The 17,442-nt window shown below is 39.1% G+C and overlaps 1 protein-coding gene across 2 annotated transcripts; it reads left to right on the top strand.

Moving 5' to 3' along the window:
• The first annotated feature begins 3,151 nt into the window (after positions 1-3,151).
• On the top strand, positions 3,152-14,327 carry CLUL1 (clusterin like 1). Of its 2 annotated transcripts, none has more exons than XM_009487867.2 (7): positions 3,152-3,254; positions 4,575-4,723; positions 7,281-7,448; positions 9,459-9,903; positions 11,155-11,292; positions 12,810-13,024; positions 14,160-14,327. In XM_009487867.2, the coding sequence occupies exons 1-7, from the start codon at positions 3,152-3,154 to the stop codon at positions 14,325-14,327; spliced, it is 1,386 nt and encodes a 461-aa protein (XP_009486142.1). The 2 variants fall into 2 exon arrangements, with proteins under 2 accessions (XP_009486142.1, XP_075562407.1); XM_075706292.1 differs by having other exon boundaries at positions 9,459-9,909.
• Positions 14,328-17,442: the final 3,115 nt, after the last annotated feature.

Below are 17,442 nucleotides of genomic sequence, written 5' to 3'. Positions count from 1 at the left end.
TAATTAAATTCAAAATGGAAATGAGAGACAAAAAGATTTCCAGAGTGAGCATGACTAATAACCACCTTTCAAGAAGAGAGTGTGGGGTTCCTAAGTGCACTTCAAAGGTTAAATTTAAGCTCAAGATTAACTTTAACAGGCATACTAGCTCTAGACAATTTTGTCCTCAGGTTCCTTAGACCTCCTCTTTCAGCCATCAGATATATACGAAATAACATGAGAGCAAAGAACTAGGATTTGGTGATTTTGTAAAAAGAAACAGATATATATAATAATGCCTACTTCCACGTGGTTACATAGTAGTTATAATAAAGTGTGAGGAATAACATCTAAGACAATGCAACACACTTTGCAATGTTCAAAATCAACTGAATTGAGAAAAGGAGCCTGACACCCACCAGGACTCCATGTCTCAGCATTAGCTTTGGTACAGATTTTCCTTTAAAGATTGACTTTGCAAGGTGCAAGAGTGTGTTTGACCAGAGACCCACAGAGACCTTCAGAAGATGGGCAATTCTGAAAATAAGCGGTGGGATCTGTACCAGAGGCAGCCTCCAGCCTCTCCACCCTGTGGCAGGAGGGCTGCTCCCCTACCCTGCAGGGCTGAGACCGCCTGCTTTCTTGCAAATTCCTGTGAACTATGGGTGCTGTGTTAAAACTGCCCTTTTTACTCTGGATCAAGTAAAGCTTTCTCTATATCAAGTCAGGTCCAGAAAGGCCAGCAGTAACATTTGCTAGTAAATGAACATTAGCAAAGATAAATGCCAAAAATGAGGGGGCAATCCCTTGCAGTGAAAGATTAAAGTCTGTTAGGATTCTTTACACATGTAGCCTAATAACATGCATTTCACAAGTGTCTGTAATAGACTGTCTTCCTCTGTGCAAATGTATTTTCCATTTACTCTCTATCCTGAGCCAAGCATGAGGCCCAGAGAGAAAGATTGCCCCTTTTACTTCAGCCCAAGCCCCAGGGGTGCTTAACAAACAGCCTGGCCAGGGGATTGCGAAGTCTGTCAGGGTGCCTGCTTGGTATTGCCACAAAAGAGAACTTGAAAGGTTTTGTGTAGTGATGATTCTTGGTCAAGGAGTTAGCAGCATTTCAGTGAGCCAGCAATTCATATATACTGAACCAAAAAACATATTCCCCTCCATCATTTTCAGAAAATGAGTGGAGCTATCTTAATTTGTAATGCAAATTGAGGACTTGCAGTTCCCATTAAAACCAACGGGTTCTCCACTCTTCCTGATAATGTGTTTAAAAATAAACCCCTCAGATCTCTTGCCTAAGCAGCATAATCATGCTAGATCTTCACCATCAATCATCAATCGGCTTTTATGAACTATGAAGTAAACAAAAGAGAATGGGATGTTTTAAAACTGCTGTTACAGACTATGCGCTACAGACATCTACTTTCCCCGTCTCCTCTTGGACTTCAAGGGAGTATTATTGCTGAATATCACAAGGTGGGATATGACTTGCTAAAAATACTTGTCCATATTTTATATCAGGCATCTGTTAGTATTTAAATATCTCATTTCGAAGTATCCAAAATTTCATGCAGGTCACATCCCAGACATATTTCGCACACATGGATTAACTGAAGAAAATCATTAAGAGGGCAAACCCCCAAAACATTAGCAAGTATAATGAGGTACAAAATGCCACAATTTGCTTATCTCATTTCAGACTCTACTCATATGCCAGCCTGCATCTGGATTCCTGAATTTTCTTCGATCTCTGTATCTTCAGAAGGTACAAAAGAAGGCCATTACGTAACCCAGTGTTTTTTATATCAAACTAAAACTACACTGAAGAGATTAAACGTTGGAAGCTATTTTTAGCCAAACAATTGTTACAATTATGTAACAATTTCACTAAGAACATAAGCTGCAGATGTTTCCTAAGGTAAAAAGCAAGACGATGGAAGAGCTAGTAAGACGAAAGGCTACCAACTACAGAAAAGTAGCAGATCCAAATTACATTAAATTATGCAATTCTGCCCAACGCTCCCCCTAGTGGTTTTGCCCACAGAGATGAGTGTGAAATCCCATACATGCAAAATCCTCCAGCCTAATGACAAAATGTCCCATTAATAGGATTAAGTACCTTCTCATCAGATAAGTAGAACACAGCAAAATCCCTGACACTCCCAGCAATTAGATCAGAACACAGCCCGACCCCTTCCTGACGCGGGGAGCAATTTTGCAGAGGAGGTGTTTCAGTTTTAATGGTAAATATGTTGGGTTTTTTTTACTTTTCTTTGGTGATGGGCTTGTATTTCTTTGCACAGTTAATTGGTCTTTTGCTATAAATATACAGGTACAATATGCAAGTAACTATAGAAGTAAATCCAGGCTATAAATAAATCCAGGCTCTTAATTTACATACGCACTTGCAGCTGGTAACTGCATCTCCAAGAAGGCTACACGGGCTAACAAGAAGGAACTTAAATACTGTGTTCACTTAATCAGATGAGAACTATAAAGTGCAATAGCATGGTTTCTAAAAAATAAACCTTTCTCCTCTAACTGCTCTTGGGAGGGAAATAAAGCAAATGGCATTTCTTTCCCTTATTTTTTAGGAATTTCTTTCAATTGCTCATGTGTTTGTTTACAAAACTGATCTGATTGCCAATTTCTTGGCATGCCTATTACTGCATCTGCTATATTAAGTACTATCCTGAAGGACAATGAAAGGAATTGTATGTTTGGAGACAAGGAAGGGAACAAAGTTCTAGAAATTTCCCTTTTTAAGTTTGGCAATAATGTTTAGCATGGATGCATTTATAATATGAACTGAGAACATAGTGTGAGATCAGTAATTCATGTCTTTCACGAGATAGAAAAGGGACAGACTGAGCTACATAAGCTTTTGGTTTTTTATATATATGTCCTGATTCTTTTACACCACTGTACAAACTCAGTGGGATTCATCTAGTTAGTCTGAATAGATAATTACAAATGAGGTCAAGCTTCTTACTCATGTGTGTTCACTAACAGTAGCACTTAGGTGCACATTATAGATCTCAGAAACCACAGTTAAAGTCAAAATTAACTTGCATATACTTAGCAAACATTACACCTAGGCATTTGAGCATCATGAAGACGCTTACATTTAACTACACTGACCTGCTTCTTTAACAGAAAGAACATGAAGACCTCTTGGTTATTTATAATACACATGCTATGGCTGAATGGTCATCAGTGTGCACCGACAAGGCAGGAGGAAATGAATCTCCGGGAAAACCTGAAGCGTATGTATGCTATACTTACCAGGGGTGTGCTGGAAGCCCCTGGGCCCAGGTCTCCAGTCTCCTGGTGCGTTTTGACTTTCACACTCGCTGGCATCAAGAGGATCCGCTTTCATGTGTGGAGCTTAGAATGCATCACATAGCTGACTACATGCATCTACACACACACACAATGGGGAAATAAGAACAACTGGGATGAGAAAGCAAATGGGGAGATAAGCATCCCCTTACAAAAAAGTATTTACAACATTTCTACAGGTTATTTGGTCCCTCATAGATTGTTAGAATATAAACTGAACCCAAAATGCAATTCAACAGATTCTGAATTATTTTGCTTGTTTAAATAATCTTTGAAAATGTTTATTCTACAATTATATAGTTTGCTGGAAAAGATGGTTATTACAAATAATTGACATAAAACGACCTATTTCAGAAAAAAGCAGCTATTCTGCATATACTCACCTTTAAGCATGGCTTTATTTTGTGGATAGGAATCCCAAGAGGATCAGCCATGAAATATTCCTTTGCTTCAGTCTACGTTAATAATATTTCTGTAACAAACAAAAAGTTAGGGGAGGGGAAGAAAGATATAAAGAAAGAAATGATTGACATGTGCTTTTGGCAGTCTCAGGGTGATGTGTTCTTTAACTTGGTTTGTATAGCTCCAGTGATATTCAGGGTATTTCTGCAAAGGGAACAACACAGATAAAGGATAGGCAATCATGCAGAGCTTCAAGGTGCAATGTGTGGGCCAACCCAGGCTTTCACCAAAACTCTATGGTCATTACTTCACAGGAAGTCTAGAGATTGCATTTTTAAGAAAGCAGGTTGAAGGCACTTGTAATCCACATTTTCAAAATGTAAAGGGAAGCTGTCACGGGCTGCTTTCAGATCAAAGATAAATATATAGGTTATGTCATTAGAAAACTGATAAGTAATCCCTGGAGATATCAAGAACCCAGGATGGGGTCCTGAGCAACCTGCTCTAGCTGACCCTGCTTTGAGCAGGGGGGTTGGACTCAGCGATCTCCCGAGGTGCCTTCCATCCTTAATTGTTCTGGGATTCAGTGGTCAGCAGGGCGACAGATGAGTATATAGCTTGTGTTACACACAGCTGATCACTGGCAAAGGCTCTGGGCCAGATTCTTATCTGATGGAAATTGTCTTGGCTTTGTGTTACTCAGCATTCACTATCTCAAGATTTGGCTGTGCAACTGTAGAGAAACATAGAACTGTTTCATTCTCTCCTTCATCATCAGTGCATGACAGTTTGTGAGAGTGTTAAAATCTGACTAAGTCACTGTATAATTTGGCTTTTTTTAGTATTATCTGAAGTTGGAGAGAAGTATGTAGATGAAGAGGTAAAGAAAGCTTTGATTGGTATTAAGCAGATGAAAATTATGATGGAAAGAAATGAAGATAAGCACATAGATCTGATGAAAACCTTGAAGAAGAGCAGTGAAGAAAAAAAGGTAACTGAAGTCCATCTGGGGTTTTTTGTTTGTATTTTTGTTAAGTTGTGGCTATTGTTAATCAAAGATGGGGCAGGTTGTACATGGATTTAGCCTACCTCCTGGAAGTAGTACAGCAAGCCATTGTGCTCAGGCCAATAAGCGACCCAGAAGGGATCCCTTGGCATCTCCCCTTTTCTGGGAAGAACGTAAACCACATTGTATGTACACTCTGAGCAGCACGTATCTCTTTATGTGGTCACAGGATTGATAGGAAATCTGCTTCTGCCCCTTTCTCTCACTAGTGGAAGAAAACTCTCATGGCACCTCTATAGAGGTTCTTACTGTGTCTCCTGGAAGCAGGAGCTGGGCCAATAGACATCCTTTAATAGCCTGTCAGGAACCTGGATGTTCACATTTCAGAAGAAGTTAAAACTTTAGTTTATATTTGCCAATTTCTCAAGAAAGAGCTTGCTTGCTGGCAGGACCCTGGCAGACTGCAGCTTCAGCCCTGAGGGAAGCTTTCAGACTGCGCTGGAATAAAGCACTGAACAAGAGCACCGCCTGCCTCACTGCTGCATCTTCCAGATTGAGCAGTTCTTTTGAAAGCTAGAGGTGAAAAGTTTCCATCCTTCCTCAGAAATACGGCTTTCTAACTGAGTGGCATACTGTTATTTTTTCCCTGTGGCTGAGTGACTAAGCTACTTCTAAAATGAAACTGAAAGAGTGAGCACTAGGCAAAATACAGCTGAGTTACCACTCAGCCCATCCCTGTTGCAAGGTAAAACATGTTATCTGACACAACCTTCCTTGAGATTTGAGCGCTCTCATTTTATTCTGCAGTTGGGAGGTAACCAGCAGCAGCCTAGGCATAGTCAAGCTGACGGTGACCACCATGTGGAGATACAGAAGTTCTGCAGTAAAAGGAGACATTAAATGCAGTATGTGGACTCAAACATTACTTTGGAGAGAGAACCCGAGTTTTGTAATGTCCAGAAGCCAGAGCTGCTGCAACAGCAATGTGTTGAATAAAGTATCACACTTACTGATTATTTCTAGAAATCCCCTACTTCACTGAATTCACACCAAGACAACTGCAAGGAACTGCATAAAGGTGTTTTGTGCAGAAGGTCCAGTAGCTCTGCCCTGCATGTCTTTATACACCTCAGGCCACAAGATGTTTCCCAGCTTGCTTTGCAAACTTCAGACCTTCAGAAAAATATCAAAGTCACAAATGATAATGTGCTGTAGAGAAAGTACAGGGGACCAGGGGAATTTCCAATGCCCTTGTGCAATGCCTAGGCTCAGAGCCATGTGCTCAGATGACCCTCAGAAATAGAGATTACTGTATATTTTAAAAAATGCAAAGATCCTAGCTATCGCTTTCAATAAAGTTGAAGGAAAATTCTCTCTTGGCCCAACATCTGGTAGTTCATTTAAACTATTTGTATTAGCAAGCCAAAAAGTACCTGATAGCTTTCTAACATCTTTAGGAACACCAGTACGCTCCCACGATCTAGGCTGTTGTTAGCTCTTAGTGGGTGATTTCATTTACACAGAACTTAAATCCACAGTGAGAGTTCATAAAACACTGAATAAATGTATTAGAAAGATCAGAAAATATACATAGACTGATCAGAAAATAAACATAGACTATGAAGACCACAGTTACTGTCTCCACCAAGCACATTCTGACAGAAGTTTTCTTTGCTGTGAGCCTCTTCCCTATTGAAATGCTGCCGGAAAGGAATAACTGACCAATTAAAAGGTTTCTGTCATACTTAGGAACAACTGGAAATATTGTTTGGAAACCTAAACTATTAAAATATCTTGTACTTACAGGAAGAAATTAATGATGTGCAATCTCCTTCAATAGGAAGAACTCTTCTGTCTTTCCATTGCCAAGTCTATTCTAAAATGCTGCTTCTGATCTGCTCAGCTTTGTGCTCTACCTGATGAAAAATGATCCAGTAAATAGAGGCATGTTGTTTCCCTTCAGTATGGAAGAAATGCCTCACACTTCCACAAGAGCAGGAAGAAACCCTCCTCACTACAGTCTTTTGATTAGTATAATCCCAAACACTGGAAATTCTATACTTTTACATAGTTCTGCATCAGAGAAAGAATTTATGTATGGTAAGGACCTAGCCTCGTGAAATATCAGTCCCTTAAAGAATACAGAAAAGCAACAAAAATGGGCTATTTGTGGAACAGATGAATACTGCAGATATGATATGAAGAAAAAAATTATACGAGTTGAACACATGACCTTGTGAGACGTTGAATGCTTCTTGCACAGAAAGACGTGGGTTTTTTCACAACCTCAGAGATCCAGGTAGAGATCTGTTTGGTTCTGTAGGATGTGACCTCTGAGAGAACGACATAAGAAAAAACCTATAAGGAAAATTCCAGTTCCCTCCATATGCGACTGCAGCTGAGAAGACAACCTACCCTAATGGTTAAGGATTAGCAAAAAAAAAGGAACCATAAATAGCCAAAATGACTGATCAGCTCTGGGATAAGTATTTAGAATACTAACCTGAAAATTGCCCTCAACTGACTCTTTTTTCTTACTTAGCAAGCCTTGCGACTTATGGATGAAGTAAAGGAAAGATTAGAAGAAGAAGAAAGACAATGTCAAGTATCCTTGAAAAGTTTATGGGATGAATGCGAATCTTGTTTAGAAAGTACCTGCATGAGATATTATACAACTTGCAAACATGGTTTGCCAACATTTACAAGAAAGGTAGGAAGAAATTTTCTATCTGGGAAATACTCCTGAATTCTCCTAACAGTTTTAGAGAGAGCACGTGGTTACTAAAATTAATTTGATTTGGAGGGTCTGGAAATGTGAAGTTATATGGCAGAGATTACAAGCAATTATATTCATTGAACACTGAGCCAAAATGAGTTCAATTGCACCCCGGACGCTGATTATTCCCCTGACTCCAGTGGAGTCAGTCCAGATATACAGTGTTGTCTCTCACACTAGGACTTGCATTAAGATGCTCAATAACTGTTTGTGAAAAATACCACATAGATTCTTTATGGTCCATTTGAAAATCAGCAGAGTTAAAAGTGTGGATAGAGTTAGCAAAATTGCATGGGATAAAAATCATGTACCTCTACAACATCATTCTTTCCTATATTATTTTATTTTAAATCTACTCTTTAAGTAACAAAATAGCTTTAAAATGCTTAACTGTTTTTTAACAAAGGAAACTGTCAGCAAAGAAGATTCCCCTAATTCTACCAGAAAGAAAATATGCTTTCCTGGCTGCCTCATTATTATTACAAGATATAACAAAATTACAGTCATGTTTTGGGCATATACTTTAAGTGCAGCTTAACAACCAAAACTGCGCAATTAGCACTACTAAGATTTTAGCCAGATTACCTAGCTTTCACATCCCCAGGCACTGAAAAATATGATAACTTAAAAATTAAATGTGGCGCGTTTCAGAAGCAACAAGATTTAGAGCAAAGGTGTTTAACATTTGAGCATAGACTTAAAATTATTCAGGCAAAAATGTGGAAGATATTAAATTTAAGACTATTGGTGATACTTCTGGCTTTTTAGATACCTCTCATGGATACCTCAGATGTATCTCTTGGGCTTTCAAGAGTCTGTGGATGTCAGGTTGAAATTATTGCAGTAAAAGTTATATACTGCACTGTCACTGTCTTTGACCCTCTTGGTAACTTCCTCAGTGAGCTGTATGGTTTATTTGAAGCATTCTAAGTAAGAAATGTGTTGTGACCTAAATCATTTTAAAAAAAGAGGACAAAGACGAGAGCTGTGGCTGATGACACACAGGCAGCAGGGGCAATACTGGCTTAGGCTGTCTCTGCAGTGCCGTTTCTCAATTCACCTTCCCTCTGAGCTACATTAGTGGTCACATCAAGCAGCTGATCTGATTTAAAAAAAAAAAAAGGTATATGTATGTGCATGTGCATGTGTATGTGTATATGTATATGTATATGTGCTCACTGCAGGGGGGTTGGGCTAGATGACCTCTCAAGGTCCCTTCCAACCCAAAAGCATTCTATGATTCTACCATTCTATGTATATGTCTATGTCTATGTATGTGTTTGGCAGGCTTTCTTAACCCTTGCCAGTGTTCTAATGCCATGAAGTGCAGCTCCGCAGAACATTGCATCTGCTCAGGCGAAGGTAATGTGTTAAAACACGGAGCAGGGAACCAGTGGTCGAGACCCAGGGACTGGGAACTTCACAAAGCAGAGTCAACACTCAGCCTCTTCCATCATCAAACCATGGACTCAAACCAGGGCCACTGCTTCACTGGTTTTAATGGGTTTCAGTTTGCACAAGCATGTGAGGACTTGGCCATTGGGGAGAGAGGGCAGGGTGTTTACAGATCACAGCGAGAACAATCGCCTTCTGTTCCCTACACTGCACATAAGTACCACAGAAATGTTTCCAAGATAAAGTCCAAATTGTTTGTTGGAAGAAACCCAAACGCCGATACTAACTTTGAGCCTCCACAGATTAAAGGCCAACTGGCAACCCTTTTACTCCAGATCTGATTTGGAGCTAACGATTTAGACTGAATGTACTTTCACTCTTTCGAGTCTAGTGTCTTAAATTACTTCGGAGAATACTCTGTGTTTGCAGTTATTAAGAGGGCATTGTTTCTATGGGTATGTGAAAGAGAAAAATTAGAGCCCGTTTCCTGAGATATGAAAAACTGATAACTTGTCAGGCAGCTGATCTGTATCTTCTTCTTATACACAGGTTGAAGATTTTTTGAGGAAAATACCTCCACTCATTTTTACTTTTCATGAGGATCAAGGAAGAGACATCCAGTTTAATGAAAAGCCTGAGAAAGAGGATGCCCAGCTAGTAAAAATGGAAGATTTATTTAACCAACTATTATCAGACATGGGCTCAATATTTGACAGAAGTTTCATTTTTTTCAAGCAGATGCAAAAGGAATTTGACCAGTCTTTTCAGATGTATTTCATGTCAGATCTGGACTTGAATGAGTCCCCCAGCATGCCAGCTTTACCTGAGGACACCACCAGAAACAGCAGCTCACAGAGAGGCTGGGGTATACCTGGCTTCTTACAGATAGTTTTTGATTTCAGTAAGACGGTATTTGAAGGTGTCAGTGAGGTGATTACCGAAGTATTTGATGAATACAGAGATAATAGAAGAGATGTGCCAGAACAAGCCAAAGGCAAGTGTTAGAAAATGAAAATCAACTGAACTATTAATGACATCAAACTCCTCCGGACCACTAAACTATGGTTAATGATTCAGTTTGAGGTATGTTAGTGTGAGATATGGTATGGAAGCTCTGGAGGCTTTCTTGGTTATACAGGCATGGGTCAAGGATAATTTTATGGGTTAAATTAAAAGGTACAAATCACTTAGAAATCTCAAAGAAATGTCACAGGGGGACTTACGGGTCCTACACAGCCTGATTTTCATGGCAATTCTCAAAGCATTTGCAGGAGTTCCTCAGGAGCACTTGAATTCGTGATGGATGCAGGTTTTCATAAGGCTGACTGACAGGTGTGACCTCAGCATTTGTCAGGATATGATATGTATCATATCATCTTGACACGTCCCCAATTCTAAAAAAATAGAGTAATTCTGTGACATGTCAAGGCATACCCCTGTCCTTGTCAAAGGACATTAAGCTCAGCCAGACAGCTGCAAGCCCTGTTCTAGGCTTCCATAGCAATGCAGTGTGCCAATCAAACACAGACCAGCCATCAGGTTTTCCAGAGACCAGAAAAATTGTGGCCATAACATTGGTTTCAGGTGATAACTCTCAATAGAGGAAACAACCCTTGGTCAACTTTTAGAATACAAATAAGCCTTATCCTTCTTATCTTACTAATGTAAATAGAAAAACAAGCATCATTCAAATACATGCTGGTGCCTATCTATAAGTAAGGACATGCCGTAACTCTGAGTGGTAGGTGACATAACCACTATACGGTCACCAGGAAATACAAAGTTAAGTGATTCTACAACAGTGTTTTTTAATTTTTCCTGTATCATGACCAATGTTACCTCAGAAATAAGCTTTGGTACCATGCTCTCATCTAGCTGTACGTGATTATGAAACATCTTGACTTCTAAGGGTCAAAAAGATCTTATCAGAACTCACGTTTTAGAAATAACGTGTAATATTACCAATTGTTTGGCTATTAGTGGGAAATACACTACTATGCCTTTATAAGGGAATACACCATAGTGACATGAATTCCTTGAAAGAAAACATGATTTGTACCTTCTCCCGACTTCTACTTTTTAATGTCTTCCCTTTCTTCTTGGAGGGGGGAGGGAGGGATTTATGCGAGATATTTTGGATTAAGGGCAAGAAATTATATTCTAGCACACAGAGTAGGTAACAAATGTGTATTTGTCAAGACCCTAAGCTTAATGGCAGTCTAAAAATACTGTGATTTTGTTCTAGATCCTGACAGAAGTGGTATGTTCTCAAAAATTCTGTCAGGGCGCCGGAGGCCTCTGTGCAGGGAGCTTCGGGAGAACTCCTCCGGATGCCCGCAGTTTCATGAGAGATGTCAGAAATGCCAAAGCAATCTCTTGCAGGGTAAATAGCTATTTTCCGTTTTTTTTTCTGTAATGTGTGGATCACTGGTTTGTAGATTTTGAGGCTGTCATTTTCTACTGTGATGTTTCCATATTTTTGGAATTACCATTCAGTCACTGAGTTCTTACTGTAACTACAGATACAAACACTATTCCTCATTCCAGATGATTTCAATTACCTTTCCCTACTGTCTCCACAGAGTGTCAGTATAACTCAGTTGTTAACATACTGCTGGAGGTCCAAAGAGAAGTTCTATGCTCCATAACAAAATACCTATATATTTTGTTAGAGTTGCCATCCTGCACAGAAGCAAGGGTCAGGTGGTAATTGATCCTGCCTGGGTGCAAAAGCGTTGAGCGTAAAGTGAGGAGAAGCTCAAACTCCTGACACTCGCTTCTCCTGCAGACAACCAGACATAAAATCAGGTAGCATTCAGCTCCTCACAAGGAAAGCAAGTGCTGAAGAGCCTGCAATTACTCATTGTCGAACCATGTCAGTAAACAGGGCTGACATGAAGGACAAAAAGGGGACTGCTTGTCAGTATATATGGAGATGGCAAAGCTCTGGCATGCACTCTCCATGGGCACCTGGAAAAAATTCAGGCTGCATCACCTAGAACTGTTCTCAGGACTTCCACTGCAGCATAACGCATCTGTGTTTCCAGAATTATTTAGGTCTTAAAAGCCACAGAATATGCTTAAACCCAAGTGTCTTCAGAGTATCTCCAGTGCGGCAAATATTAATGAGCCAATGACACATTTTGAAAAGAATATCTGACCACCTCCATCTCACTAAAAATATCTTTTTGTCTACAACTGTGTATTACGATACCAATTTGTATCTGTGGTTACTGTACTATCAGCCTGAAGGTGTCCCTTGACAGTCCTGTCTGGCAGAATAAATTGAATTTTTCCATAGTGATTTTTGTATAGGTTTAATACAATGTTCTTGTTTAGAATCTGTATTTTAGTGAAGAAAAAACCAGCAATCTTCAGTTCTGAATTCATGGCAGATGATACTAGTCAGATACTAATGTCTAGCTATTGTTAGATAAATATTAGGCTTTAACACTCAACAGGAATACTAACATACATTACAGGCTTTCTTGTAATAACCTATATACTTGGAAGGCTTGATAGTGGAATATAAGCAATTAAATCAAAAGATAATATATAAGGAGATTATGAAGTTGTTATACGTAAAATCTACCAGTTCTTGTTTAGCATAACAGAAAATCTATTGCCATGAAATATGACATATACCTTAAAGTACTTGGTAAGTCATTGTAATACAGCAAATGGGATAATGAATCCATTTAGTCATTATGAGCCTGAACTAAATCTATCAAAACAGGTCAGCAAGAATTACTCTTGTTTTTTTAGCATTATTTAAACACCAACCCAAAACATGCCCCCTTGGTAGACTTTTTTCCAGTTTTCTATACTTCAGATAGAAAAGACAAAGTACAAGACATACTACTTTCCTATCAGCTTCATGCTGGCTGTCTTTTCTAACAGATTGCCCAAATGTTCCTGAACTGCACATCAAGCTTGATGAAGCCTTTAAGCTGGTTAATCTCTCGGGGGAGCAGTATGAGCAGATTCTCCAGGTGGTTCAGCGTCATACAGAAGACACTTCCTACTTGTTGAACAAAATGAAAGGAAGATTTGGGTGGGTGTCTGAGTTATCCAATATGACCATCGGACCAGAAAACATTTTCAATATAGTTAAGGTAAGGGTTATCTTCTGAAGGGAACTACCGCACAGTGTCGTCTTTGACCTATGCTTTGCTCATACTTATGCTCCTGGGGATTGTGGATGTTTGTACATGTGTGCTGTTTGGTTTTTACAACACAAAGTTCCTACTCATCTTGAATTTATGTATGCTTGGTAATCCCTCGATGAGCCGAAACTCCAGAGATTAGAAACTATTTTCCTCTAAATCCTTTTAGTCTGATGGATGGCTGACAGGCTAACCTGAATCACTGTCTGATAAGAGTAAATTGACACTAGCAGCTTTGACTGGCCTCAGATTACCTTCCCAGAAAAATTTCACTGTACCAGTCAGTAACACATCCTTATTGGATCACTGAATATCCAGCTATATGTCTATGTCTGTACCTATATATCCCAAAGCTCAAAGAAGGCAAATGTTATGCAGGTTATTGCAGTGGAAGCTGCATATCTTTAACAGCATCTGTCAATATTCCAATAAATACATCATGATGAACTGTATCTCACACACAAGAATACATCCAAGATAAATTCAATCCATTTTCCTGGGTGAGGGACAAATCCTATTCTCCCTTTCAACTCAGAAATCCAATATACTACTACTACTACAAAATTTTATACGAAATGATTATGCAATCCACCAAAAATCACAAAATCAAGAACAAGGGGACAGGCAATATTTACAGCACCGAGTCTTTCCCAACCGAGCCTGAGCTATCTGCTCTAGAAAAATAAAGCTACAGAACTAAGTCTGGCTTAGGACAACACATAGGAATTAATAACTTCAATCACACAAACTTTGTCTTGAAATTAGTGGGACAACTCACAAGTTTTCATTAGGAGATCAGAAACTCTTTATAGATGTAGTTCATGGTATAAATATTAACATGCAGTTCTTTAATACGGTCTTGCAGTGCCATTTCAGCTCTTCCCACCACCTACAATAAGCTTTGGCATAAATTCAGACACCCACTGTCTTTTCAGGAGAAAGTAATTTAAAGAAAGTAGACAAGTCTAAAACATTCCTCTATTTAATTTCCCCCTATTAAAGACAGTAGGCACAGTAGGTATAAACAAAACTGAAAGTATGCAGTAGTTCGTAGTGTCTAAACTACTGATTTGTTCTTTCCTAGGTGGTACCTGGGGATCCCTCTGGTAAAAATGAAACCGTGGTAGATGTGAATATTCTGACTTCACCTACTTTCACCATTAAAGTTCCTCCCAACTTAGACCCAAAGAGTGCAGAATTCATTGAATACATAGCTGGAAAAGCACTGCAACTATATAAGCAGAATTTTTAAGTGGTAAGTTAATTCCTTCTCCTTTCACAGAGAACGCAATTCTTTATAAGAGGTGTTTACATTGCAGTAAACTTTAGTTGGAACAGGATTCAGTCCTGGTATATTCAAGACTGTCTCCTCAGAAATGACACGTTGATTGAGAGACAAACAAGCGTTATGGAAAAACAAAAACAAATGCTCAGTGTTCTAGCTTGCAAAACACAGACATGATGATATTAAAAGACTTGACTTATTTAACTGTGAAGCCCTCAATCTTTAAGTAACATCTGGGATGAGGTAATGTGATGATAAATGTTCCTTCAGAAAAGAATTGCCTCACAACCACAGTGTAGAGCCTTGGCATCGGAAACCATGTCTTTGCATTCATTAATCACGAATGAACTGGAATTACCACTATTCATTATGTCTTTTATTTTAGGTGGTGTTTAAGAGCATGCTCCTTATTATTTTTTATGATAAAGGAGTGCAAAGTTAGAATAAACACCAGGTTTGAAAGAGCTGTCTCACCGTAACATTTTCCCATTAGCAGCGCTCTGCTCAGGTTAAGTGGTAACAGTGTCTGCAGTTTGACTCATAGGAACATGCACAAAAAGATCCTTCTCATGGACTTGTAATGACTTTTGTAGAAAGGGCTCACAGAGGCTTCTCTCCATGCTTAAGAGATTTCCAGGTGGGGAGGGAAGAACCAGGCAGAGAGGCAGGGGAAAACGACGCTTCACATTCTCTAACCCCATGGGGAATCTCCAGGAAAGACGGGCTGGTTTCAGGTGGCATCACGCTGCTGTGGGGCTAGCCAGCCACCCAGGGAAACCCACGGGGCTCCGGGGTGCGCAGCTCCAGTGGCCTCCGACTTTCACAGGTGGCTCTCGCAGGGACCAGAGCCACAAGAGGCACGAGACCTACAGGCAAATCACTGCAGTGTCCCCCCAGTCTTCTGAAGAGGCACTAGATTCGGACATGGCTCCTCGTTAGGTCATGGGTGCCCAGTATCCTCATCTCAGCAAATGAAGCATGACCTGAATGCACACAGAAGTCTCAGGAGGCATGGAAAAGGATTCAACATTAACAAAGCAGATGAAGAAAAGAAAATGTCAGCATTTTATATTGACCCTGGTGATTCTTTTGAGGTCAGACTCACATTTTTTAGACAGATGAAAGAAATCACTTCCACCAGAGAGGCTGAGGTGGGCTGCAGAATTTAGACAGACCATAATAAGCCTCACCATGAACTCAGATTAGGTAAATATCACTGAAATGATGTATATACTATATTTAAACCAGAAACTTCTAAAAAGTATTTATAAACATATAAAATAAAATGTTCAGCCGTTTCTCTACAGTTTTGCTTCAAAATTCTCTGTAATTTATATGCAGTTATTGATGATATATACTATTTCAGATCATGTAAGACTAATCTTCAAGGCCTAATGTGACAAGATTAATTTCCTTAGTCTGATCATGATTTCTAGCCTGAATCGTAGCCTGATCCTTCTGTGCAACGTATCTTGCGTAGCCATTTCATACCCGAGAAAAGTAAGTTGCATTAATTTCCAAATTGCAATACCATTTTATGTTCAGTTTGCACAACAGATTCAGGATACGTGAAAGCGTGATGCAAGCAAAGAGTTAAAACTTGGAAAGATCCACAGAAAGGGAAAAAGAGAAAAAAAAATCTGTTTCAGTCTGATTTTTATGTCGTGTATATTTCTACAGCAGGGCACTGACACATTCCCCATACATTTGTTTTTGTAACATCTTTTTCTGAGTCCAAAACCAAAATGTTTAATCATTTTTTTTCCTCCTAGGAAAGAAGATGTGTGAAATCTTGCTTCCTGAAATCCAGTATATACTCCTTAGGTGAAATAGCCCTAAGCTCAACATACAGCTAATTGTTAAATGACTATGGTTCAAATAGTTGCATATAAAAAAAATTTTGCTTAGTAAATACTGTGACATATAAGCTAGCAACCGAAGACTGTAGAGAGGTTTTAATTCAAAACCAAATTCAAATCCATTTTAATATTCATTTATTTAAATAAAATGTTATTTATGTTGTAAATTAGGTAATCTTTGATAACCAGCTACGGCCCTGGTTATGCAAAGATTTAAGGAAATAATCAGCTGTAAGCATACAACTAATTCCTATTTGCATACTTAAATTCAAGCACATTCTTAAGCCTTTTCAAGACTGGTCCCTACAGATGTTGCATATTCAGCTAAGTCTGAATCAACCAGATTTCCATATGCATGTAGCATATTATTTTCCAATGAAAACGTCCCATTTCTTCTTCTAGTTGCTTTTGATGTTTATCGTGTATATTAAATTACTTTTCTGAATATGCAGTAATGAGTAAGTCTGCTGCCTTTGGCATTTCTTACTTGTAGTTTGCCTCTGGAGCCGTAATTAACAGGGAATCCTTTATCAGAAAAGATGTTTGTTTTTTCCTAAATTGTACACATTAGCTTGCGATGGTATTTGCAAATTATAACAAAGGTTAAGAACCGATGTATCTCTCAGCTAGAAGCAGAGCTCTAGGTGATTTGGGTTCATTTGCTGTGCCTGGCATTTCTAAGCATTTTTTGCACACTGTTACATCCACCATTTCCAACCGTATCTCTGCTAAATAAATAGTATTCATTTCAAAGTGTACAAAACCATAGCTAAACTCTAACGGGTAGATGTGGCACTTGGGGACATGGTTTAGTCTAGTCTACCCTTGATTGGCTTAGAGTAGACTTGGTAATGTTAGGTTAATGGTTGGACTGGATGATCTTAAAGGTCTTTTCCAACCTAAACGATTCTATGATTCTATGATTCTATTAGATACGAGTATAGAAAAATAACCATACCCTAATTACACCGTACCTTTTCTTTTACTTCCATACATGCAAGTATACGCATTTATACAAGAAAGAGGCCAGTCCGTTGTTTTAATTAGTGGGAAAGCGACGTTTCCTGCATGCTGTAAGGAGAAGTAGCGTTTTCTAGTCCAGAGTCTTGTTCCACTCAGCCTCCATTACATATGCCTGCACTGGAGGCTCCCAATCGTGAGAGATGAGCAGTCACAACTCACGTAATCCTGTCGGGAAGGTGGGCTTTACCTGAGAGATAAGC

This window comes from Pelecanus crispus, chromosome 2, assembly GCF_030463565.1.
Source record: "Pelecanus crispus isolate bPelCri1 chromosome 2, bPelCri1.pri, whole genome shotgun sequence".
In the NCBI taxonomy this organism is placed as follows: Eukaryota; Metazoa; Chordata; class Aves; order Pelecaniformes; family Pelecanidae; genus Pelecanus; species Pelecanus crispus.
This window is presented reverse-complemented; position numbering and strand designations above follow the sequence as displayed.